General features: G+C 33.4%; 1 protein-coding gene and 1 long non-coding RNA gene across 2 annotated transcripts in view; both read right to left on the reverse strand.

Moving 5' to 3' along the window:
* Positions 1-1,283: 1,283 nt before the first annotated feature.
* LOC128545838 (uncharacterized) lies at positions 1,284-7,531 on the reverse strand. The gene has a single exon (XM_053519464.1). It carries the CDS (start codon positions 7,080-7,082, stop codon positions 5,121-5,123), a length of 1,962 nt encoding a protein of 653 aa, XP_053375439.1. The 5' UTR covers positions 7,083-7,531; the 3' UTR covers positions 1,284-5,120.
* An 18-nt stretch (positions 7,532-7,549) lies between these two features.
* LOC123534594 (uncharacterized) overlaps positions 7,550-27,101 on the reverse strand; it is a 123,543-nt gene continuing 103,991 nt past the window's right edge. The window contains exon 4 of the long non-coding RNA XR_008366420.1: positions 7,550-8,237. This is a non-coding gene — a long non-coding RNA (uncharacterized LOC123534594). The remainder of the gene's footprint in view (positions 8,238-27,101) is intronic.

Here is a 27,101-nt window from a genome sequence, read left to right on the forward strand (position 1 = left end):
TTGTTCAACTACCCTTTCCTTATTTTTCGAGCTACTTTTCCTTTGCTGCCTTTTTACTCAAACCTTATAATGCAATGAAATAATGTTTACCAATGAATTTATCTATTTGTTCATTTATTACGTGGTTGATGAATAGACAGAAAACACGAATTGCTTCGAAGCGCCATATACAATAAACCCAACCTTTCCCAGTAGACTATTAAGCCGGAAAACTTAGGAGTTACTGTACAGAAACTGTCACAAAACATCAAATAAAACTTAAAGCAGTGAGATTCTTTTGGAAAGGAAATGTCGGGCTAAATAACATACTGCGCCTGAACTCCAGCTGAAGACACAGTTGTGACTTAAATTCTATAAATAGTATATAATCTGATCGATTGAAAAGACAGTTCGGTAATAATTCAATTTTAAGAAAGTAATTTTCTGATAAAACAAAACAGAATTATTGTTATGACATTTCCATGGAATTAATACTTGTGAAAATGTCCAGAAATACTTTATTAGGTTTGTTTCACAGAGATTAGTAAATTAACTGAAGATGCTTCGTCATCGTAATTTCGCTTTTCGCATATCGCCTTCTCGACAGCGAATTGCGAGAGCACGATGGCGAAGCGCGAACTCACATCAACGAAGCGCGAAATTTCGAAATTTGCATGATAATAAAAGAGACAATGGCCTTGTAGACAAATATAAAATACAAGTAAGGTTTATTGCAATGTATACACTATTCCTTGGAAGAAGGAACTTATTATAGAATTCTGATACCTGTTCTCAGCTTTATACGTTTATGAACAAAGGGCTATATACCCATAGTAAACACAATAAAATATCATTAAATTCATATATATTTTCGAAATACAGTAGAAAATTGGCGTAAGTATCAAATAGAAAAAATGCTATTGGGTGGCATCTTTTATGAAATATTTACAGTGTTAATTAGAACGGTTTCAGTGCTAACTGAGCCTTTTTGTAAAATGTTGATTTAATTGATGGAAAGTGTCATCCACAGACCCTTTGAAAATAACAGAACTGCAAAACTTACTAAAATATCTTAATATCTTGTTTATCTATTTGTAGAAATATAAATATTCTGAACTAACTAATGTACCTATGGCAGTTAATGTTCTGAAATGGGTCTGAAGCATAAACAAAATTAATGTTCTGCAGTGGCAACGAATTGTGCTAGAGTATTATTTGCTTCGTCTTACCTGCAAACAGTAAAGTTTATCATTAGCATTATAAAGGCCTTATAGGGGGCTTTAGGCACAACATTTAACAACACAGATTTTAGAATAATTTACTTCAACAAAATGTTTTAATATATGTCTTAGATACAAAAAGTTTATACAAAATGTAACACTTCAGATCTACGGCATAAACAAACAAACACGTACGTAAAAGACATATGGAACAGAAATTGATTCGTAAACAGTTCGAGTTTCATTAAAATAAAAATCTGTGTCTGTTAAAAATGTCAGACAAAGATTTTATCGAAGCGAAGACAACAGATAAAAAGCCAAAATATACTGGTCGAATGACTTCGACGATGATACAGAATGACTTAACTAACTTTCAAACTGCCGGTGCTATTGACAAAAACGCAATCAAGTCGCTAAACAATAGTGTAGAAAACAGAACGACAACTGTAAGTATTACGTTACATAGGGAAACAGCATTCACATATAAATTCAGTACTAATATGTGTGCGTCTACTCAGTCAAACCAGCGTCATTGAATATTCATAAATTACGCGGGATGATTTGAAAACATTGACGTTACTTCCTTTGGAATTATCCGTTACAGAATCACCATACGTTTAGGTTTTGCCACGGATCGAACATGATATATTATTTAAACAACATCATGTAATTACATTTTGTTGAAAATTAATTAACTTGCGCTTACTGAAATGAAGTATGAAATCCTATACGAACACGTACACGTACAAAACTTAACAAAATGTTAAATGCTTATTTATCAAACATTTTAGGACAGCAGTGCAATGGTCGTTATAACATTTATAAGTCAAACCAATAATTTTGAAATAAACCATTTGTAAACAAAAATATAATTTCAGTGAGTGAGTGAGTCTGGTTATTACTTGTAAAAGATATAATTATTTAATATAACTTTTTCTGTTCATCTTTTTTCTCCCTTTTTTCACCTTCAGTACTTATAGTTTGCTTTTTGTTTTCCACTTTGTTCAAGGCTCCATTTTACTTTGTAAAAAGGGTCTTGCAACAGACTCTCACTGATCTTGTCTCCTTTATAACATGTTTTTTTTATGTGTTTTTTCGCCCTTATATGTCTTCTTATATCATAAATTGACAGAAGTAGTGGTATCCTTTTACTGTTGTAGTGTACTGTCTTGTTTATGTGTGTATGTATGTTGTCTGTTCTTTTTTGTGTAAAAATTGGGTAGACATTTATTCATAAAAAGTTAACATTAAGATTTGTCAAAAGTAACATGGAAATTGCCTAGTTTGAAATGCTTTACTATTATCTCTTAGATAAAAGCAACTTTAATGTAAAACAGTTGTATCATTCTTCTTTCACCATTTATAACAAATTAATGTCTAATAGTAAAGAACGTATTTTATAATTTAGTATCTCCCTTACTGGTTGCTTGAAAATACATATTTTTGGTTTACATCTTAACCATTGCCTAACTTGGCGCGGTTGGTTTTACCTTTGCTGGCTGTGTGGAGCTTTGTCGGTCTGCATGGATGTGTAGGCTGATTGTGATCTACACTGGTTGCGGGTGTGGAGCCAACAGCGTCCAGCATGGTGCAATCTGATGGGCGTTTGCACTGATCTCTATTCAGCCAGTACCTTTTTTTTGGTAAATACCCCTTAGAATATGGTGCAGTCTGATGGTTATTTGCATTGATGTCTATTCAGCCAGTACCCTTTTTGGTAAATACCCCTTAGAATTTGGTGCAGTCTGATGGGTTATTTGCATTGATCTCTATTCAGCCAGTACCTTTTTTGGTAAATACCCCTTAGAATATGGTGCAGTCTGATGGTTATTTGCATTGATCTCCATTCAACTAGTACTTTTTTAGTAAACACCCCTTAGAATATGGTGCAGTCTGATGGTTATTTGCATTGATCTCTATTCAGCTAGTACCTTTTTAGGTAAATACCCCTAAGAATATGGTGCAGTCAGATGGTTATTTGCATTGATCTCTATTCAGCCAGTACCTTTTTTTGGTAAACACCCCTTAGAATATGGAGCAGTCTGATTACCCATTAGAATACCTATTAATATGGCCCAAGACTGGAGAATGACGTCCATATAGAAATTTAGCTGTCTTTATATAAAAAAAAATTAATAAGAGGTAGTATGTAAGGTTATGATATTTTTAGTAGTTCCATAACAAACATTGTTAATGTAGTCTTTTCAAAAGCCATAGAGCTTGTATGTTATTATATTTATGTGATTTGTGGAATAAAATATATGCCCATAAAAAAAAAAGATATAATTAAACGAAATATTTTATAACAACATTTTGTTTCTTCTATAGTTACGTGATACATATGAGTAATAATTGACTGATCTTTTGCTAAACAATATTTACCAGTTTATGTAAACATAGTCAAATAGTTGATGGCGATGTTAAGCTACTCACATAGTAAGAATAATTTTATACACGGACCTGCTGGCACAATATGATTGCATCTGTCCATTCTACTTTACAGATAAATTGGAGTTATTTTACCCCTCTGCTGCCAGTGAATTCCTCCGCATCCTATAACCATATCTTGGTACAAATAGAAGATTTAGTAAAAACACTATACCAGTCAACATTATATCAATTGCAGATTTAACTATAATTAGTTGACACCTTAGTTAAATGATTATTTCCAAAAGTGAAATGTTTCACGACAGACATTTTTGATTTCCTGAATGAGAAAGTAAACCCCTTGTTATCCTATCTAACGTCACTTAGTTAAAAAACGTTTGATACAATAAAAACTATGGCATCTCTTGGTCTGGCCCACCCTGGCTAGGATAAGACATATCGTGCCAGACAATACCAGGTCAGGCCAAACCAGGCCTATAATTTGCATTCAAAACAAAGTTACCAAAGCCAGATAAATAAGTTATTGATATAGACGATCGAAATGGGGAGGGTAATTAATAACTCATGTACTATGCTATTTATCAGTCTGAAACAATCACTTGGCATGCAGAACGTCTAATTGTTAGCAGGATCGATTCACTGACTGGGAGTTTATGACATTAGTTCCAACTTACACGCAAATATCGGAAGACAAATATTAAGATTTATGATTCAGTGGTGATTTCAACCGAAGTAGTACCACACTACAAGATTTTCGCGCACCTCTGGGATTATTTCATCTTTAGTATTTTAGTACAGTCTTGAATGCCTTATCAAACACATGAATACTATATCATTTTCCTGCTGTACGACTGTCATATCGTAACAAAATCTTGAAAGAATTTTCCACTGACTGGGAGCGGGTCGATGCCTATACTGTATACATATAAGTAGCATTATCAAATTATTGCCGTTCAGTTTACCGAACGCTTCTAGACACAAAATATATTGTTAAATTGCTTTATCTTCATTTAGTCCAGACCCATAAGTCCAGCTTCGATTCTGAAATTATGCACCTGATAGTATTACTTTTGAGACATTGAACCTTTGCTAATATAAGCAGCTAAACGGTTACTGTCAACAAATTAAATGGGTTAAAATTTATCTGAAATGTACATGGTGTGTCAACATTTGCCCATTCACAGAAAAGGAAGCCTTTCGAAAATGGTGGTGAAATTACATGCCAACTATAAATGTCTAGAAGATCCCATCGTCAAATTTTAACTGAAAGTTTCAAATATTAAAAACATTGCGTATGAAAATTTCTCCGTAAACTAGGATATGACATATATGCATCTAGTGTACAGTGAAACTGCATTGTCGTCTGCAAATTCGTAAGAAAGGCATATCAATTTAAGTGAAGCAAACTATATACAACTGTAATTTACCGAGAAATAAAAGAACGTATCTTTTCAGTTGAAATCTAAATACAGTATCTTCAAAAATGAGCTAATTTGATATTGAACACAAAATTATTAATAATCAAGGTTCTTGTTACCGTAAATTAGACAATAAAATGACATATAACAACAGATGTAGTCCTAAATGAGGTCTAAACGCACGTGAGCCAATATTATTTTCAGTTAAATTGGAAAGCGTATCATCACTACGCCTGGTCATTATCTTATCTTCATCTCCTATGAAGTCACAATTCGTAGAATTTTTACTAAGCACCAGCATGACAAGATATTTTTGAGCACTATAGAAAACAAGCTGTTTATTTGTGCCATTCCCACAATCTTCAGCGCTAAAAATATATACATAATTCCGATATCGATCTTGCACAAACGTCCAGCACATGTATACACCTTCGTCTAAGTTTTGTGTAATCAGCACATCATTTTCACCTATCAGTTTTATTGAAGCAATACAAACAAACGTCTTTCGAAGTTGAACACTCCATTCCTTCTTTAAATTTTTAAATGTATAATACAAGTGTAACACATGGCCCGGGCTGTCATTGTCATAAGACAGGCATCCCTGGTTGGCCAGCCTATGGTTGTTATCATACATTTCGAAAAATGCAGCGTTTGGGATATACCACGGTAAGTTACAATGCACATACTCCGGAGAGTCACTGATGAAGTATATCCAGGGACCGGAAGTCCTTGCAATGCCACTCGTCTCAGCAATATGTGGATGATAATCGAAGTATCTTTCTTCGCATACCTCATCTATCGAATCGATTGGCCAAAACAATTCTTTACCAGTTCTGTATCGAAGAACTGAACTTGTTGGATGTTCAATATCAGTGCACATATATCTAGGATAGCAACCATTTGAGAATTTCAGTTTTAGAGCACGTCTTCCGATGACTTCGGGCCGGTTGCTGTTTTTTGATTCTACACATTCCCAGTTCAGATGTTCAATTTTAAGTGTTCCATTTGAAATTTCTAAAGCACTTGTGGTAGGATGTAAACTGTTCCAGTGACCGTTGAAAGCTTGGGGGAATGAACACGATTGCTCTTCCATGTCTGGTTCACATAATGCACAAGAAAGTTTGCACCTATCCTTTACATATGTTGAACAATGATGATAACTACATTTCATATTTTGATCAGCACAAATACCTGTCACGTAATGCGTTTTGAAATGCCTAAGTATAAGCATTCTTTCATAGTTTTTGTTATCTGATGGACAGATTCCACTAAAATAAACGAACATCTCGTTGATTTTATCATTTAAATATGTGACCCGTATACACCAAAACTTTGGCGTACCCCTCCATTTTACAACCGCAAATGTGTAATGCATATACTGCCATGAGGCCACACACCTTAAATGTACAGGTTCCGTTTGTAAAGGGTGTATTTTGAGGTCTCTTCCCACAAAGATATTTGAACAATTTCTTCTTCTAAAGTACAGTTTAATTCCTTCGTTTTGTGTACAGTCACTTTCTATCCTCAGCGGAAGAAATATGTCGTCACAGAGAGGTGCAGGCTCCCCGTAATGATACAGTTTAAAATCGTACCCTCCAACAGAAGGGCATTGATTCACTTCCGTTGCATGCTCGCGTGATATCATTGGATACTGATCCAACATCAGATGGGCGTCATTGCATAGAGTTTGGGATGTATTTTCTGAATAGTATCGCGATATTCGAATTTGAACAACGCTTTTGCTGCGACGCAAAAATTGTATGCACCGATAAGTTACCTCCCTTTCATACGTTGTCCTATCACTTAAAATTTCTCTCACGAGAAAGCGACTTCCGCCGTAGGACACTGCACAGTTTCTTTCGTACACACGGCATGGTGAGTGAGCTTTTATTTTACATTCTTTAAGTATCATTTTAGTGTGATTAACAGTTATTGACACTTCTTTGTTATTCTGATACGTTACAAACCATGACGGGCCTTCTCCTTCAGTTTGTAAAAATTCTGGAAAGCGACATTCGCACAAACATGATGGTATTAGGGCCAGAGAAATAAGTACTACAAAAGGACTTAAAATCATGTTGGACGGACTGTTGAAAATGAATCCAACTGTAGTATAGTTCAACACATGATCTAGCGGACCTTCAAGAGCAATCACCTCTAGCTAGATCACTTCACAAGATGACCTACGATCATGGTTCTTCGAATCGATATCCTTCCGTTTTGATTTCATTTGCATTACGTAACCTTATATGAGAGCAAATTGCAGCTGGAACAAACATGCGTAAATTATTAAAAATAATAAAGTTCAGCGACATGTTTAACGTGTCCAGAAGCATTTACGCATTCACTTTAGCATACAGTACTCTAAAAGTGCTTCCTTTGCTGAAGTTGGTTATAATCGTATAGCTGTCAGTCTTTCTATTATCCGTCTAGAGCTCAATAATTCTGTTTGTATCAGTGAATTCACAGACAAAAGATACATTATGGGTCATTAAATGCCTATGTCTGTACAATATCGGTATAAGGATGTAAAAAGGAATTAAGCATCCATTTTGGTTTTGTTGGAATAATTATTAAATACACCATATATTCCACTCCTTTTCAGTCTGAAGAATCACCATCATATTTTTTTCTTTTCATACCCTTGCACTAAAAAGTTGTTCCAATTCCTCACAGTCCATAAAAACAATAACTAGCCTATTGTTTCCTTTCTTTCCGTTATCAATTTTTCTTCACCAGCGTTTTCTTAACTCCCGAATGACCGTAAAGCAATTGAGTCTGTGTTATATATAAAGTATATTGTCGGAACCACGTAAACTGTCTCTAACTTGACGGATCATATTTTAGACAAGAGACTTCTTCCGTATTTTGTATCAGGAATGAATGACTTATTGATGTCCAATGGTTATTCCCTCTGGTCACAGGCCGGAATAATTTGACTCATAACTTATACCGTCAATACATCTAATTGCGCCAAAATCTATACAATCACAGTCAAGTGTTTGATTAGGTGCAATCCATAAAATTATGGTGACCGAACATCACTAAGTTAATAGATATTTATAGACGTGAATATACCACCGCCCGCGTGAGGACTAGACACAAAGCTCCAAATAAACGGTAGTTTCTATCTTTAATTCCAACCCATTTTTCCTAGGATTGTTTTCACATTCAACGAATGTCTTATCCTTCGACTGCTTCAGATATATGGCTCCCATGTGTGCTTCGTTATCTGAAATAAAGAAACGAAAATGTTATATTAAAATCCCTGACATGTTACAATATACAGATGTAGAAATCAAGCCGTGTGAGAGATGATCATCTATCATTCAATAACATGTTGAAAATCTATTTTGTTGTTAATTATGTAAGTCGTTTCGGTAATTGAATACGGCAAAACGGAATTCGTCTTCGCTACCGTTCTAATTTAGTTTGTAAAATTACTTTCATGGATTTCACGCGAAAAAATAAAGTTACAAATAACTGAATAAGAAAAAACTATAGGATTTCAACAGCTATGATTTCATTATAAATACAGTCGACAAAATCAAAAGAAAATAGAACAATATATGATAAAATGTTACTAATGTTACAATGGATGTAAATATGTTTTTGTGTCATGTCATACACTACTAAAATTAAAGGAATATGAGGTTAAAATACTTTAAAGATCAATATTATGTACATCTTAGAAGCAATTCAATAAAATTAACTTAAAGCTTAATATAGATAAAGCAATTAAATTGAAAAATATCTAGAAAAAAAAAACAGTTGTACGAAAATGGCTTATTTGAAAGCTGCTAATTTAAACAGCATTGAATAACTTCAAGCATCAAACAAAGATAACATCTGATTATATTAATGAAACCATGACATCAACTCCCCTTGGATAACGTTATTAGATTTGTAGCCCAGTAATAAGAATCCATGTACAATGGGTAATATTATCTCATATAAAAGACCCTCGGACATAATCATCGTAGCAGATGTATTATATTACATAACATACTTAGCGAAATGGAAATTATATCAATATATTATACTGAGAAGTGATACGAGGGCCTAGTATTAATGAATGACAAATACCCTTTTAAAATGCGTCTGTAAAACTGATATAATTTGACTAACGGAAATTATGTTACTGTATTAGATAAAGAAGTACGTGACATTATTGTAAGATTATATCCTTTAAAGCGTGTATGTGAAACTAATGTTATTAGCGTAACGGAAATTATATCACTGTTAATTAAGAATTAAGAAGTGATATTATTAAAATATTTTACCCGGATAATAAAATGCTTTAAAACGAGCTTGTTAAACTATACAGTGTAGTATTCATAGCATAATAGGTATTATATCAATGTATTATATTAAGAAGTGATATTTATGAAAGATCTTAGTTGGATGAAATTTCCCTTTAAACGCGCTGTGAAACTAATATACTTAGCATAATGGAAATTATATCACTGTATCATATATAGAAATTGTTATTGAATGATTTTAACTGTATGAAAATACCCTTTCAAATGTGTCTGTGAAACTAATGGAAATTGTATCGCTGTATTATATTAAGAAGTGATATCGATGTTATTGAAAGATTTTAGCTAGATGAAAATATCCTTTAAAAATCGCTTGTAAAACTAGTATTCTTAGCGACCCATGGGTTGAGCGGCCGGCACATTAACCACTAGACCACCGCTCCCTTTAAATGCGCTTGTAAATACAATATACTAACGGAAATTATGTCATTGTATTAGATGAAGAAGCGATATTAATTAAAAATATAGTTGGATGAAAGTATCCTTTTAAACGCTTGTGAAACCAATATACTTAGCCTATATCACTATATTAGATTAAGAAAGATTGTAATTGGATGATAAGATCCTTTTAAACTCGCTCGTGAAATCCTGTTTATGAACAGGCGTCTGAGGCGGTGAGAACCGGATTATAGAACATTAAAATGACTCTTTTTCTTGTATATAGATTTTCTTGGAAAAAAATACATTATAAGGAAATTTAAAATCCATAACTTGAAATAGTGGAGAAAATGTAAATGGATGTTTCCAATTACTTCATAAATACCAATCAAACAAATGAACGATTACCTTATAAATCTGTTCAAGCTAGACTAGTTTACTTACATTTAGAACGAAAGTGTCCTAAAACATCAGTTTTTGCTGTTTTTATAAACATTATTTGCAAATATTAAAACATCTGTTATTACTATTTTTAGAGCGACGTATATGGAACATTCCAATTCAATACTTGCACATCAAAAGAAATGTTAAAATGTGAATTCGACTTCCGAGACATCATTTTGCGTCCGGCAATAGATTAAAAATCATACACAAATAACAAGCTGAAAATAATTTAGAATGCCGACAAGCGAATCCGAAGCATTATTTTTTCTATACCAGACATGTTCAATATATATCTAATACCAATAAACTGAAACTATATAAGAGTTATGATTAAATTACTGTTTTATGAGAAGACAGTATTCTTATTCAATCAAATATGTCTGCTCCTTTCCTTCTTTTTATTTTCAATCAACGTACTGTTTTATGAGATCTTTGATACATATTGCCGGCAAGCTCCGGCAAACAAATTTACTTAGAACTGGTCCAGCGAATATGGTGGTTTGGTTTGTAGAGTGACCCTACCGGCACAATGTTTATGGATTGGTATGCAGAGTGACCATAAGGACACAGTGTCAATGGACTGGTATGTAGAGTGACCCTGCGGACACAATGTCTATGGATTGGTATGCAGAGTGACCCTAAGGACACAGTGTCAATGGACTGGTATGTAGAGTGTTCCTGCGGACACAATGTCTATGGATTTGTATGCAGAGTGATCCTACAGACACAGTGTCAATGGACTGGTATGTAGAGTGACCCTGCGGACACAATGTGTATGGATTGGTAGGTAGAGTGACCCTACACACACAGTGTCTATGAATTGGTATGTAGAGTGACCCTACGGACAAAGTGTCAGTGGATTGGTATGTAGAGTAACCCTACGGACACAATGTCTATGGATTGGTATGCAGAGTGACCCTATAGACACAGTGTCAATGGACTGGTATGTAGAGTGAGCCTGCGGACACAATGTCTATGGATTGGAATGTAGAGTGACCCTACGGACACCGTGTCAATGGATTGGTATGAAGAGTGACCCTACGGACACAGTGTCAGTGGATTGGTATGTAGAGTGACCGTGCTGGCACAATATCAACGGTCTGGTATGTAGGGTGACCCTACGGACACCGTGTCAATGGACTGGTATGTGGAACGACCCAGCGGACATAGTGTCGATGGACTGGTATGTAGAGTGACCCTACGGACACAGTGTCAGTGGATTGGTATGTAGAGTGACCCTACGGACACAGTGTCAGTGGACTGGTATACAGAGTGACCCAGCGGACACAGTGTCAGTGGACTGGTATGTAGAGTGACTCTACGGACACAGTGCCAGTTGATTGGTATTTAGAGTGACCCTGCTGGCACAATGTCAGTGGATTGGTATGTAGAGTGAACGTACGAATACAGTGTCAGTGGATTGGTATGTAGAGTGACCCTACGAGCACACTGCCAGTGAACTGCTATGTAGAGTGACCCTGCTGGCACAATGTCAGTGGATTGCTATATATAGTGACTATGTGAACACAGTGTCTGACCCAACGGATTGGTATTTAGAAAGACCCTACCGGCACAGTGCCATTTGACATGAATATAGGGTGACCCTAGGGGCACAGTGTCAGTGGATTGGTTTGGAGAGTTACCCTATTGGCACAGTGTCAGTGGATTGGCATGTAGAATGACCCATCTGATACAGTGTCAGTGGATTGGTATGCAGAGTGAACCTACGGACACAGTGTCAGTGGACTGGTATGTAGAATAACACTACAGACACAGACACAGTGTCAGTGGATTGGTATGTAGAGTGACTCTACCACCACAGTGTCGGTGGACTTGAATGTAGGTTGACCCTACGGATATAGTGTCAATGGATTGGTATGTTGAACGACCCAGCAGAAATAGTGTCAATGAACTGGTCTATGGAGTGACCCTACGTGCACAGTGTCAGTGGACTGGTATGTAGAGTGACCCTACGTGCACAGTGTCAGTGGACTGGTATGAAGGGTGACCCTGCGGATACAGTGTCAATAGATTGATTTGGAAAACGACCCTCTGGACACGCTGTCAGAGAAATACTGGTGCAGCTAATGCAAACGTTATATTGGCAATGGTATATTACTTCACATTAAAAATTACCAATTTCTTATAGAATTATAGAATGCAGTGCACTTTTAAATTAACTAGACAAAAGAAAGCAGTTTATGCGTAAATTGCATCCATATATCTATCAAGAGCATGTGTAAAATGAAAATAAATTCTTTTTTAATTGTTGAAATATGGGAGCTGTAGGCGGAACAAATGTTATTATCACAATTGGAACATGTTGGGAAATCAACTAAAGGAAAGCTCATTATTTCTTTCGAAAGGTTGTTTAATTATTGAGAAAATTTCAATGTAGGCGAGGATACAATTGTCCTTGAGATTCTATCATCTGTGAAGCAGCTGGAGCACAACAAATTAAGACTGAAATGAAACATTTGTCTTTAAGGATCTTATAAAGTGTATTGAGACAACCCCTCCTGTGAATTTTTATGTTAGTTATTTATACTTCATAGTTAATTAATATTTGTGTTATATATACTGAATTGTTCAGAAAAATTAGGAAATACTTTATGCATTGGTACTCCTGTTTGGGAGTATAGATCTTATCCTATATTACATGTAATTCAACTGTCAATGTTCTATTTTGTAGAACATATCAAACTTCTTTTTCAAACGCATTTTTACTTTGACTTTATTTCGGTTGTGTGTGTAAGACATTTATCTATGTATTCCATGTAACGAAAAATAGTTAACTTAATAAATAAATATACATTTTTTTTTCAATGGACATATTTTGTAACATTTTCAACACCCAGAGTACCTTGGGAAATACGCTGGGCACAAATAATCATAGAATAAGAAGTTTCACATTTTCTTCAAATGGAACGCTGACAACAGAAGTACACAATGATAAAAGACATATTTGTCCCTAACAGAATAACCTGTATTGAAAGTCTCTTCTTTTTGTTCTGGACAGTTTGAAATGCTTTTTTATGGAATATAAAGAGCTATGAGGCAGGCGTAAAAGCATCAAAGAAAAATTCACTGGAAGGAAAATTTTAAAACACTTTACAGAGGCAATTATACAAGATCAGATTAGCGTATATAACTTGATAAATTCATGGTAATGTTGAAAGGCAACATGCGAAGACCAAATACATTTTACAATACACACGCTTAATGTTTGGAAAGGGTATCAATTGCACAAAGATGCTTATGCTCAAGAATATACTTTAAATCTATGTAGGAAAATGTTCTTGAAACTTCGCTGTTTTTGTACACTGCCATTACTTGTTTATTGTTCTTAATCTGTAACAGACAACGTTATAAATCGTTCATATTGTCGTTATACATTTGCAACCAATGCCAAATAGCACATAATTGTCTGCTACACAATTTACCATTGTCAATGTAAAATAGTTCTTGCAATTTTCATGAGGTTATTCGGCGATTCCTTTTGGGAATTTGGAGACTGTCTGTCTCAGAAGACTGTAATTATTTAAGAGTTAGTGTCAAAAAATCAGAGTTCAGTTTTTCTAAAGTACGTCGCAGGGCATACATATACTTTAAATATAATTGACATGTTCCGCCACTGTTAATATATTTTAGTAATGATAAAATTCATTATAGCAAATTTAATAGCATCTGTATTTTGGGACAACTACGATAAAAAATGTGAAAAATATCCAATGGCCATCTTTCACTAAAATATTTTATCTTTAGACTTTTACTTCAAATGTATTAAACCCTCATCAATTGTAACTTTGCTAAATATATAAGTTGACATTGCATTTAGAGCTACATTCATAAATAAATGTCATGCTGTAGATAGATAGATTTATTTAGCAAAACATCCATCGTACAACATTACAGATACAGATAAAAACAAACATACATAACACATATCACAGAAATATCACAGAACCCCTAGTCTAAAATGAATAAATACCACCAAGAAGTTAAGACAATAAAATGTACTTTTCACCATACCAGTCTAATTTTAGTAAATTTCTTATTTTAAATTGAAACTAATTCTGTAGACTGTAAGCAGTGACTAGACATTTTGCTTGGAAAGCCCATGAAAGTCAAAAAAGACTTATTTCAAAAGGGGTCCATGACTGGGTCTAACAAACATATACATTTACACATACAAACAGACAAACAACCAACAGAGAACAAACAGGTGAAGGGCAAGGTCAAGACGACAGCATAATTGAAATTCAAGGCTAATAAACTAAACAGGAAACTGAATCATATTTTCGGTAGAAAATCCTGTTATATTATACTGAAATGGTTAAAGTACCAACTTAAAACACAAGTATTACTTAAAACTAGCAGTTCATTGTTAAGAAATAGCCAGTTTTTGATGGTAGACATTTATACTGTGTTTATCTAAACATGCATACAGTGTGTAATATTGTACAACTAAAGCATATAGTGCTGTTAATACACATATATTTGTTAATTCTATGTTTACATAAACTATACGAAGTAATTGTTCGGGTTTTTAGATTATTATGAAATTTGGATCTAATATACCTTAAGGCTTTAATGACCGTGAACCACTGTAACTATGCTGGGACCACTACGAGGAAGATAACATCAATGGTCACTATTTCAACTATTTTGGCACCACTGCGATATAGATAATATTCTGATTGCTATTATAACTATTTTGGCACCATTACGACTGCCTTATATAAAAAAAAGTCGACAAAATCGATCAGACAAAGTTTCCTTAGCAATCGAAAAGCGTATTGAAAAGTTTGGAGAATTATAATATACAACTTTGAACAAGAGTCTAAAACTATTTCTAAGCGGTGGTACTAGATTAATGAACAAAACACAAATTATTTTTCACTACAAGTTTACCCATGTTTGAGAAAAGCTTTGTTACTAAAACATTTATGATACTACGTAAAATACAAAATTAAACATAATTATAAGTATATCCTTTGGAAGCATGGAACGCGATCAAGTTAAAAGGAATAGCAGACTCGGAGAGTCTGTTCATGATAGGTAATGAAATGTGCAAAAGCTGCCCCCACCCCCACTCCCCCCTCCCACCCCCACCCCACACACACACAACAGTTTCAGCGGAATTCTACTATCGTAATTTTGAATGGACTCCATTTCCCCAAATTGCCAGAGCTATATTTACAACACATAGGCCAAGTATGGAAATATATTAACAACTACCACGTGGCGTTTAGAGATTGCTATTGCGATGGTGAAATTAATTTCTACTAGAAATGGAGTCCAGTAGACCAACCTCGACATTTTTCTTTAATCTGTATATCGCTATGATTTACATATTTAGATATGTAAAGGTACAGTGTAATTATAATATAAATGATAACCAAGCACAATGATCCTTTGTATCTCAATTAAAATTTGAACAGCTAAACCGTCGGCTCAATTACACACATAATAACCAGAGAAATTTGCAAAGATATTTGACATGAAATAGTGACAATAAAGGCAATAAACACGTTTAGTTAAATCTTTTTTTACAACAGCAAAATGTAGCTGATGATCAAATTCTTGCCTATTTTCTTCATTGATCTTGTCTGTTGGCCACACACTAATAAATTTTGAAGCAATGACGTCATAGTAATTACGGATACTTAAAGACGAGATCGAAACAAAAGTAGCGTCATAAAACTCCAGTAGAAAACGATATACATGTGTTCGTAATAATTTGTTGTTTTTGTAATTAAGATTCGGCAAAGTCAGAGGATTCTTTAATTTGATTCGATTTTTGCGTTCTTGTGGTTCATATTAGGAAAAAATCGCTCTTTCCATTATTTTACTGAATTTTCGTCCTCTTTTAAAATAAATATCGCCTGGCAGAGCATTTTTTTTTTTCAATCTGATTTGACTTCGGCTATTTACTAAAAGTCGTGATCACTTTATACTTGAGAAAAAAACCCAGATCATATGTGTGGTGTTTAGCAGAAAAAATTCTGAAACTATATGTTTTTCAGACATTAAGAGTAAGCGGAGCAAAAGTAATAATCATCTGTTATCCTCGGAATGTTTTCTTTTACATAAATCGTTTACTTCTTTTGATGCCCCTTACATCGGTTTCAACGTGGAATTCCATTAAATAGACTTGTTATTCTTTCCCCGGACAAATAGCAGCCAATCTATAAATCTGTATGTAGACAGTAAGCATTTGTTTGTAGTCGTTTTGTTCAGTATTAAAATCAGAGTTAATAGTGTAAAAAAATCAAATAAACAGTTTTTGCTCGTATTGTCGTGTGCACTCAATTCAAATATGGTGAAGTCGTAAGCACCAATTAAAATGAAGACAAATTATTCTGCAATTGCAACCTGCCAAAGCATCAGTGAGAAAACTGAAACTCTAGAAATGTAGATAGCAACTCGTACTCTCAATTAACAAGTAAACAAAACACTAGATGATTCAAAGATGAAATAAATGTTGTACATACATTTTTATCTTGGCGGTTATGCATTAAAAATTAAGATGCAGTCTTAGAACATCAAACAAACCGTAAATTGAATCAGGTTCAAAGCCACTATTTACCGTCCAACTTTAGATTAAAAATCACACACAAATACTCTACCCTAAATAATTGATGAGCATACAGAGTTCAAATCGACAAACTGATAAGTAATTGTCTTGTACCAGACATTTGCAATATAAATCCAATACGAAATAAGTAGAAACTGTCTCCATATTCCACGCAAGTTATGGTTAAATATCAATTTTATGATAAGATTGTATTGATAGTTAATCAGACATGTCTGAACCTTATTCTTTTCTATGTTTTCGATTGAATATTTCTAGTCAGTGCATTGTATTATGATTACATGCCAATTTCGGTAAACATCCTACTGAACAAGAGTTACATAGTCTAATGTTAGAAAACATTGCTGACTGTGCAGTTTTACATAACCGTGTATAGCATATAGATAGAACGTATGTTATCAAACATTTCAACGTCTCCTACTGTAACTATCGTACTTAAAACTATGCCGCAATGAGTAAGCAGAGTTTGAACAAGACTACAACCAAGCGAATGGAACATTTATTTTACATTTTGTATTTGTAATATCTGCTGTTATATGAACAATTTATTTTATTGAAACCTGCATATTCACCATATGACAAACCACCAACTACGTACAGGCCAGGTTTCTATTTTGGAAGTTACCAAAGGATCTATTTAGATTTTGGAGTGACAGCTGGGCATCTATAAAGACAAACAGACTGATAAAGGTTTGGTTTGTTTTGGGTTTAACGCCGTTTTTCAACAGTATTTCAGTCATGTAACGGCGGGCAGTAAACCTAACCAGTGTTCCTGGATTCTGTACCAGTACAAACCTGTTCTCCGCAAGTAACTGCCAACTTCCCCACATGAATCAGAGGTGGAGGAATAATGATATCAGACACAATGTTGTTCATCAAATAAGACAAAATCAAGTCAAGTCAAGTCAAGTAAATTTTATTTACAAAGTCGGTGGTACAAAACAATATAACATAAGCTCGTAAGAGTTTTTAAAACCGAATAAATTGATCTGTATATTTATACATATTGTTTTTTATCTCAGATTTCATGAAAAAATCTCTTGTACTGTTAAAGCTATGACAGAATCCATTATTTGTGAGTGACAGAATGACAGGCAGATGAACGATCGGACGGATGAAGAAATTGAGAAAAAAAAAACATGTCCATATTTACAATTTTGTCTTGTATGTGTTTATTACATGTCATTAAAACTATCTGTACTTGTTCATTTATCAAAGAATCCGCCTTTTCTGTCGTAATGTTTACTTTTTGCCATCACAGTAATCATACTGTGTGTCACAGTAACAAAGCAAAACAATGAGCTTATTTTTCCTATTTCCATCTATCCGTGTATCGCAATCCATAAAGAAATCTCCCTTACTTTTTACATTATCGCAGAATTAATCATTTTGTCTTTTCTTTATTTTGTGTTGACATACTAACGACAAATGTTGCAATACCAACAAAATTTAAAGACATGTATATTTTACATATATTTCATTGAATTACGTATAAAAAAACAACATTTTGTACATTTTTAATTTTCGCAGGATCCCATTTTGCCACTTTTTGTCATTTTTGCTGATTAGTCATTGTCATACCAACCGCATGTAAGATACAAGGACATGCATATTGCTGTCTATCTATATACACCTGTACCGACATGCACGGGAAAATGTCCTGTACTTTTAAAGCTATCACAGGATCCTACTTCGTGTGACTGACTGACATCAAACAATAAGTCCCTTGCGATAAAACACCAATAGGTTTGTTAGTTGCAAAACACAGCTGAGTAGACTAAGCTTAAAAGGTGTTAACTATTCACAAGCACTCACTTTTAATTATCACCAAACTTAGAGGACAGGGTACTTTGCCATTAACAACCCTTACATCAATGGTAACAAGGCACAAAATTACAGATACGATCAAGTAAATACAAAAAAACATATATAGCCATAAAGGTATATATTCATTGACCTTGCGGAAGGCAAAGCTGCAAAACAAACACACATGTGCCAAATATTCCTTGAACTAGTTCATTTTCGGACAAAGAGTCTACGAATATTATACACCATGATTGTACGCGCAGAGGTATTAAACACTAATATTTTTTTGTGATTCTGTTTTGGACTGAAACATTTTGGGTTTCGGTGTATTAAAAGAAATTTGAAGTTTTTTTATATATATGTATATAGACCTCTCTATACCAAATCGAAACATGTTTGACTTTTATCTAGACTCTGAATTATCACTTTACATACAATATATCCCTAGCAAATGAAGATCAGACGACGTATTAAATGTGATACCTAAAAATACCCGTGCAAATGAAGGCCAGTCGTAGCATTTAAAGTAACACCTACAATACTCGTGCAAACGAAGGCTAGACGTAGCCTATAAGGCGACACCTATAATACCCGTGTAAATGAATACGACACCCCGGCAAATAAAGGCCAGACGTTCAAGGTAACTCATTTCAAATGTCGACATTTTACCGTAATAAAAGGGTTTCAACTTTCTATATATGTATGTAGACTTAAATAGCATTTAAATCTAAAACTTAATTTGGAAACTGGCGTACATTATCCGTAATATATTTGTTAACATTACCAGCAGTGAAAACTTCATTAAACATTTCTTGCGAAACAGATAAAATTTGAAATTAGCCAGACGGAAAAAAAGCAGCCGAGACAAACATAGCTCTCTTATATCTGTCTACGGCTTAAATGAAATTAGATTCTTACCATTTAAGAGAAATCTAATTATTGTTAAAGACGGAAAAGTAGATGAAAGTGATGCTATTATATCTGTCAGAAAATGTCGCGTGATTTTCAGAGAACTGTGTAGCATTATTTCAGGAAAGTGTTAAATGGGGTAAATGAACATATTTTTAAAGGTAAGGGTTAGCAATGGACGCTAACTCAGGCGTTGTTATTCAATTCTAAGTCTACTCATAAAAGATAGAATTTTATCGAAAATAAACAACATATATTCAATTAATTAAAAGCTGAAGGAAGACCCTTTTGAACGACCAGCGACTAAACATTAGCTTGCATTAAATTCTACAGATTTGTATATAAATAATAAGTAACGTCTAAAAATGACAAACCGTCCTTTTGAAATGTCGAGTTTATTTCACTAATTTGTTGAATGAATCCGTTGGATGCCGGCAGACATGGCAAACATCATCAACCATAATCCATTAAATATGAACAACCCCTATAGCATATTGAAATATGATCGTCTGGTAGATAAGTTACAATTGTCAATGTAAAATAGATTTTTAAATTTCTTTTCTTGATTTGGCTAGTGTATCAGGGTATTTGGAATTGGTCTGCATCAGAATGATGGAATAATTGCTTAGAAAAAAAAACAATACACGAAAGTTCAGTCTGTAAAGCTCCTTTTACAAATATGAAAAATATCAATTTTTAAAGACTTTTATAAAAGCTTTTAACATCTTTAAATATTTGCCTTAATTAAGAATACCTTAAGGCTTTTGGAATATACTGTTATATGATACTTAATTTCCTATGTGTTCTCTTGCTCCTAATTAAAGATTTAAGAATACCAATGAAATCTTTAAGACTACAGGAATTACTAGTAGTCCTTTTGTTTCTTGGACTATCGTATTGATATTTTAAGTCATTGTATTCTTTGACAACGATTATAACACAAATAAACACATGTTCGTTCAATTTTGGTATTACTTTTACAATTACTGAAGAATACGTTTGTAAAATACACATTTATAAAGAAAACGTGCCGTAAAAGCAGGGAGAAAATGTATGAATAACAAAATTTGTAAGAAGATCTTTTGGAACCATAGAATACAACCAAGCATAAATAATAGCAGATCCCGTTTAACATCAAATTATTAGCTAGATTCATGTGACATAAATAACAATGAAATATATTACTTGCGTCAATCTCCAATAAGAATGTTTTTACATAAACCAAAAGTAAGGATTTCATTAGTGTTATTCAACACATTGTCATTTCTTTATACTAAGAATATGTTTCGATACATCTATCTAGTTATTAGCAGAAATGCACGGGTATTGTGTCTTTATAAATTATTCAAACCTTGCACCGAGTTCTCGCTTTAAGTTGATTAAGATCAAAGAAAATTTGGTATGCTAAAGCTTTCACAAAAATGCAGTATAACGGCTGACTGGCGTATTGCTTCGCACTTGACGAATGCCAATGTTAAAGGTTCATAATGGCTTTGATTAAAATGTGGCTGCAACATTTTTCTTATGAACATAAAATATATTATTTTCTTGTTAAATCCAATGTTTGATTATTGTTTTCTCATGTATTTGTCATAGGTTTACATGATAGAAAGTACTATAAAATGCACTGTTTTGGTTATCTCCTTTTATGATATTGTCATTCAATTATTTCATCTATTTGGACAAAAGAACTATCTGTTTTTAACATAAAATTAAGACCCTTATTAAACTTCAAGTTAACGACAAGTTAACGACAAAGCTGTTGATGAAAATGAAATTCAACGTCATTAAACGCTTGACGCAATGCTTCAGATGACGTCGCGTCCATCTTTTAACTGAGATAAATAAGCACAAAAAGAACAAAAAATATTTATGTACTTTACAATGCGGGATATATTTGGGCTCGTACACAACTGAGAAACATGTTAGTCTTGACTATAGACACGTCCATTATATTATTGCTTTTCAATAGGTGCTTGTTCAAATATATCGCAATATTGTACACAATAATGCTAAATAACCTAATAATAATAATAATAAAGACCCGGAGGGTATTGTTGTAATTTTTCATTAGTAAGGTCTGGGAATTGTAATTATATCATTTTATTATCAGATATATTGATATAAGATTGCAGATATGTTACTTGAAAAGGGGTGCGTTTTTCTGGCGAGTAAAGTCGCATTAGATGAATATATTTAGTATTAATTACTGTTAGTATTAATTACTGCTTATCTTTATGACAATACAATTAGCAGTTTTCTTCAAAAACATTCCATTGATAAATTAATACCCGTAATAGATAAAAAACAAAATTAAGCAGTTTTGTTCTTACAGGAAAGTGTCGTGCCATTAATATGGTTACTCCATTAAGTATAAGCAAGTACTGAATTCAGTTTTATTCAAAAACTGTAACGGATATCTTGTTCAGTTAAAATAGCTAGCAATATAAGTCAATATTACGAAACATGTTGAAGATAAGCTGAATCAGACAAATTATATTTACTTTCAGTTAGCAAAAGCAAACACTGTATAAAACAGGAAAAAAATGGAAATCCAGTGGCCGCCCACGATATAGAAAAATGTTGCAGGCTTGGTTTGATCAAGTCAGATCATAGACGCGTTCTAGCCCAGGCCGAAGCATCATTTACACAAAAACAATTTAGAGACATTCATAGGTATGTTCATAGGCGGTGTAATGTAACCTTTTATGATGCAAAGAGTGCATGTCCAGGATAAGCGGCGTATGGTTCGCGGTTGCCCTAAAGGAAAAACAATAGGCAGAACTAAACAAACTGGAATTCAGAAAGGATAAAAACAAAGTCAATGATAAAATGAACGTTTCACACCTTATTTCACATTCTCCATTAATTTAACCAAAATTACATAAAATAAGAAAATAAGAAGCAATAAAACACTTCAAATAAAACGTAAATTGAAATCAACTTTAAAATACATCATTTACGAAGTTGAACGATAAATTTTAAAATAAATATAAATATGAGCAAACAAAGCCACCAACCTGAGCTGTTTAGTGATTGTCTTACATTGTAACAATACCAGTGAAATAAAAAGTATATTAAAACTGTATGTCCACAAACTTTATTTACAAGCATGACCTGTATCTGATATTACAACGCCTTTTTGGTGGAATAAGTTACTGTTACTACTCGTACTAGCATCAAATTGCGTGTGTTGTAAAGCCCAAAACATTTTCCAAGTAGCTTGTAAAATTCGATATTGTTACATGCCGAACTGCGCCACATTGGATACAGAAATGTTTAAACACGAATTTTTAATAGTAATTAGACATCAGCATATTACACTAGCTTCTTATCTACATACACATTCATATTCTATAAATTTCTGCATAAATGACAATCGTTTACTCATCAATACAATCAAACACAGCTGATGGGGTTTGTTCTGTGGAGTCTGCATTCTTAGTACACTAATTATATTGAACTTTGTACTTATTTATCAGACCTAGTACATGATTGGACCATATCGACCCTGCCTGTAGGTGCAGACCTGGTATCTTTCATGATTTCCAGGCGCAATATCAAAGATATTCAAAACTCTCAAAAACGTTCGACAATATGATAAGAATGACATCCGTAATATTCATAGATGATTAATTTCCGTAGATTGCAAGGCTGTTTCAATCTGACAAAACAAATAATACTTTATTCATTTTGCTTTCAAAAGATGAAATTCACGAATTCAAATCTCAGAATTTGGTTGAGACAAAGAAATTCATGCCAGCGAAATATAATGATTTTACAGTATGACTGACTTTTATCTAGATTTTAAATTACATACAGTATGGAAAACAAACTGAAACCATTCCCCTTCCAAGTATGTCTAGAAGTAACATTAACCTTTCTGATGACGTACTGTCGCAATGAATAGGCTTTTAAGAGTACATTAATCTGTACCCATAATTTGTATATTTAAATGGAAAAAAAATTCCTTCTTATTACTGACTGACAATTTCGTTAGGCAATTCCTAGAAACTAATTAAAATCTTAATGAAAAAAAAAAAACACGAAATAAAACTGTTGTTACATATTTAGAACTCGTAAATCAATCAAGAGCTTTAAAACTTTCAACAACATATCGAAACTGCAGACAAATATTATGTCTATTGTAACATGCGGAATGATACCAGTTATGCTGCATTAACTCGTTAATACACCCCCGTTATGTTTTCGGAATTATTTGCATCCTATGATTATATTTTCAAACAGCGGTAACATCACAGCACCAACAACGTAAATACAACAATGAAGGCTGTTCTCAAACAATGTAAATGTTTGAAATGAATTTTGTCTACAATAAATGTAGTTATTTTATTACTTTCTTCTATAAAACACAACAAGTGTTAACATGGTGCTGAGACCAGTCATTGTGTTTGTTGTTGATGACTTCAAAAGAATAACCCTTGGAATTGGGAGGCACGGTGTATATATAACGAAAGAAATATATCCATGTCTTTTAGCGATTTCTGTTTGCAGATAAGTATGACTGGTTTTACAACCCGTGTACCTAATTCATTCTGCACAAAAAAAAATGTTATTTTATACGGTACATGCAGTCTGCGTTAGTATTGGTGTTTCAACAATTTAAACATGCATTATCTATCATATACAGTTGAACCCAAATATCTCGGCCTCGCTTGTCTCAAAATTCCGGCTATCAAAAAACACTTGCACAAAATATCATTTTAAGTATGAATGTTGGTTATCTGAAAGTAAAACGCTCGATCCCTTGGTATTCGAGATACTGAGTTTTAAATGTATATACAACTTGACTGATCCTATCCAGGGCGTAAAGTTAAATATTCGTTTCATTAAGCAAAAACTTACATTTTTGACTGACCTTAATACCTTATAAAAATTAGTATAAAATCATTGCAAAATGATAAATAATTTCAGGCTGTGTCACTTTTGAAGAAGTAATTCATTTTTCACATTTAAATCAATTTCTAGTTGTTAAGTTAATAGCTGCTAAAAAATGGCTATCGCGTGCATTTTATTTCGAAATGTTACAGAGTATATTATTAAATAAGTTGACGCAGCATGTTGTACGTGTGGGAATAAACCATTTTAATTGCAGTAATATATGTAAATAAAAAGCGACTATCATAGTTGAATTTTAAAGGAATAGTATACGAAAAAGAAAACACAAAACCAGATTAAAGCCCAAATAATAAATATATCTAACGATTTAGCACTTAACTTGACAGGTAGGCGTCAAGTTGAAAATCGGGAAATGTTTCTTTTTTGCAGATCGTTATAGGTAAAAACAAAAGTGCCGACAAAATGTTCTTTTGAGATGTCTATTGTATTTCACTGTTTGGTAAATAAATTAAAGACATTAATGCTTTTATTAAGCCGCTTTCAAATACTATATAGATGTAAACGCATTTGCTATCCTTTGCCATGTTGAAATATAATTGCCAGAGAATTACCTTTGCAAAACTTTTTTAGAATATTAGTCCTTATTTGGCAATCGCTGAAGGTAATTTGGAATTGGTCTACACCAAACCTAAGTAATTAGTCTCTCTTAAAATAACAGAATCACTCTGTATTCACAACATTAATATTATTTGCTAATGTTTTATTTTCTTTTTTTTATTCAATAAAGCTTTTAAACGCTAAATAAACAGTTTGCATTGTATAAAAATGATATACATGAAATACTATGCATGTTGTAATTTTATTAAACATTATGATAGAAACATCCCATGGTTGGCCTCCAGAATGTCACTGTCAATTTGTTACTATGATATCAAAGTAGACACTTATATTTCTCAATTTTGGTATGCATGAAAACACGTGCTTGCTGTGCTCGCATAGTAGTATTTATTCTTAATTTACTTACTGGCATTATTGCATAGTTATTTTCATTTTTTAACTTATGAAACGATCAATCGTATATCTATCTTGTTACTGATTAACAAATGTGCATGCATGTTTTCGTTCTTAATAAATTATTCAAATGTAGCATCGAGTTACGAATTAGTTAAGATCGAACGGTACAACTGTAGCCCGGAGGTATTAACAAAATTAGCAGTAGAAAGGTAGACTGCTGTATTGAGTTTATTCTAAAATTAAGCCGAAGTCGGCTTTTGCTTCAGGCCCTGAAACGGTGTAACAGCACACTACCATTTAAGAAATGATTTATTTCGATGTTCATGTCATGCATAATGAATGTTAGAATAGGATCGGCAAATCCATGCTCGCGCTAGCCAATCGTATTCTGTCGTTCATTTCGCATGAACTCCGAAATAAAATTCATTTCTGATATGTTACATTATATTTCATTTCCATTTGTAAATAAGTTTATATTACAAATTGCAAATTTTGTTGCATTTAACTTAAATCAGCTCCAGGACATTCTGTTAACAGACGTTACTGTGACACCATCTAAGGAACGTTCTCCGTGACTATACGTGGACGTCGTCAAAACATCAAAACAGCCGCCCGTTATCACTAAGCAGCGTTTGTCATAACTTTTGAGCCTTTTCTTTTACTGTTCATGCAAAATGAACTTCATAATTTTCAATGGAAATGGGCGAATGTAAATATAAATGTATAATATGCCACCAAAATTTAAATGCATACAACAACCCTTTATCAAGTTCTAATAAAACAGCTTAATTATATCTCAAAAGAATGTATGTAATATGTATCTATCGGTAATGTTTTCATTTTGATGAAGACTGCAAAATAATCACTTGCAGGTAAAGACATTGCATGTAGGATCTGAACTGTATTTGAACAGTCATTAATTAAGTTACACAATGTAGCTGTAGATCAACCGCATATCTAAGAAATCAAGGTCAGGGATCCAAAAGGAACAACTATTTTAACCCTTAGCATGCTAGATAAATTGTCGTCTGCTGGAAATGTCATCTGCTAAAATAGTAAAGTTCATTCAGTTTGTCCAAAATTGGAAGAAATATTGTCAGAGTAGCAAACAGCTTGGAACCTGATCAGACGCCGATTTAATCGGCGTCTGATCTGGTTCCAAGCTGTTTGCAAAGGCTGTTAAATTCGCCTGCAGCGGGCTAAGGGTTAACAGTAGTTCGATCTGGAATGCTGTAGTCGTTTTTTATGGATTTTGTCAGATAGGATATAGTTTTATCAGGAATTTCTCTTCTATTTTTAACCTGGCATTATAGATTTGTCCCACATTTTATAAATAATCAATCACTTTACAACGTTAAACATTTAATAGAACATAAACTTGAAATCACTACATTACGATTTCTATATAAAGAAGAACTCCATTAAACGTTATTTATTCTGTATACCATTAACCGTGACTCGAAAACTTTAAACGTAAGTAATATGTTTAGCTACAATATAATCTGTTTGAGCGGACCTAGTAATAGTTGATCCATTATTTAAAGTATTGATCATGTTGATATAAAGACGATAATTATATTATTATCTGTACTATCTGCAAGGACTAATAAAACTATAGAAAATTCCTTGAAATTATAGAGAGTAACAAAGCAAAATAAGAGCAGACTGTTCGTTTTAGGTATTGAAATGCACAACAAATGCGCCCAAACAGCACCGGCGTAAGGGGAATTCTGTTTTAATAGTAAAATTGAAGTCAATCTCTGATCCC

Source organism: Mercenaria mercenaria, chromosome 12, assembly GCF_021730395.1.
Source record: "Mercenaria mercenaria strain notata chromosome 12, MADL_Memer_1, whole genome shotgun sequence".
In the NCBI taxonomy this organism is placed as follows: domain Eukaryota; kingdom Metazoa; phylum Mollusca; class Bivalvia; order Venerida; family Veneridae; genus Mercenaria; species Mercenaria mercenaria.

Coding starts and splice junctions, on each gene's coding strand:
- LOC128545838 (XM_053519464.1), bottom strand. CDS start 7,082: ATGATTTTAAGTCCTTTTGTAGTACTTATTTCTCTGGCCCTAATACCA.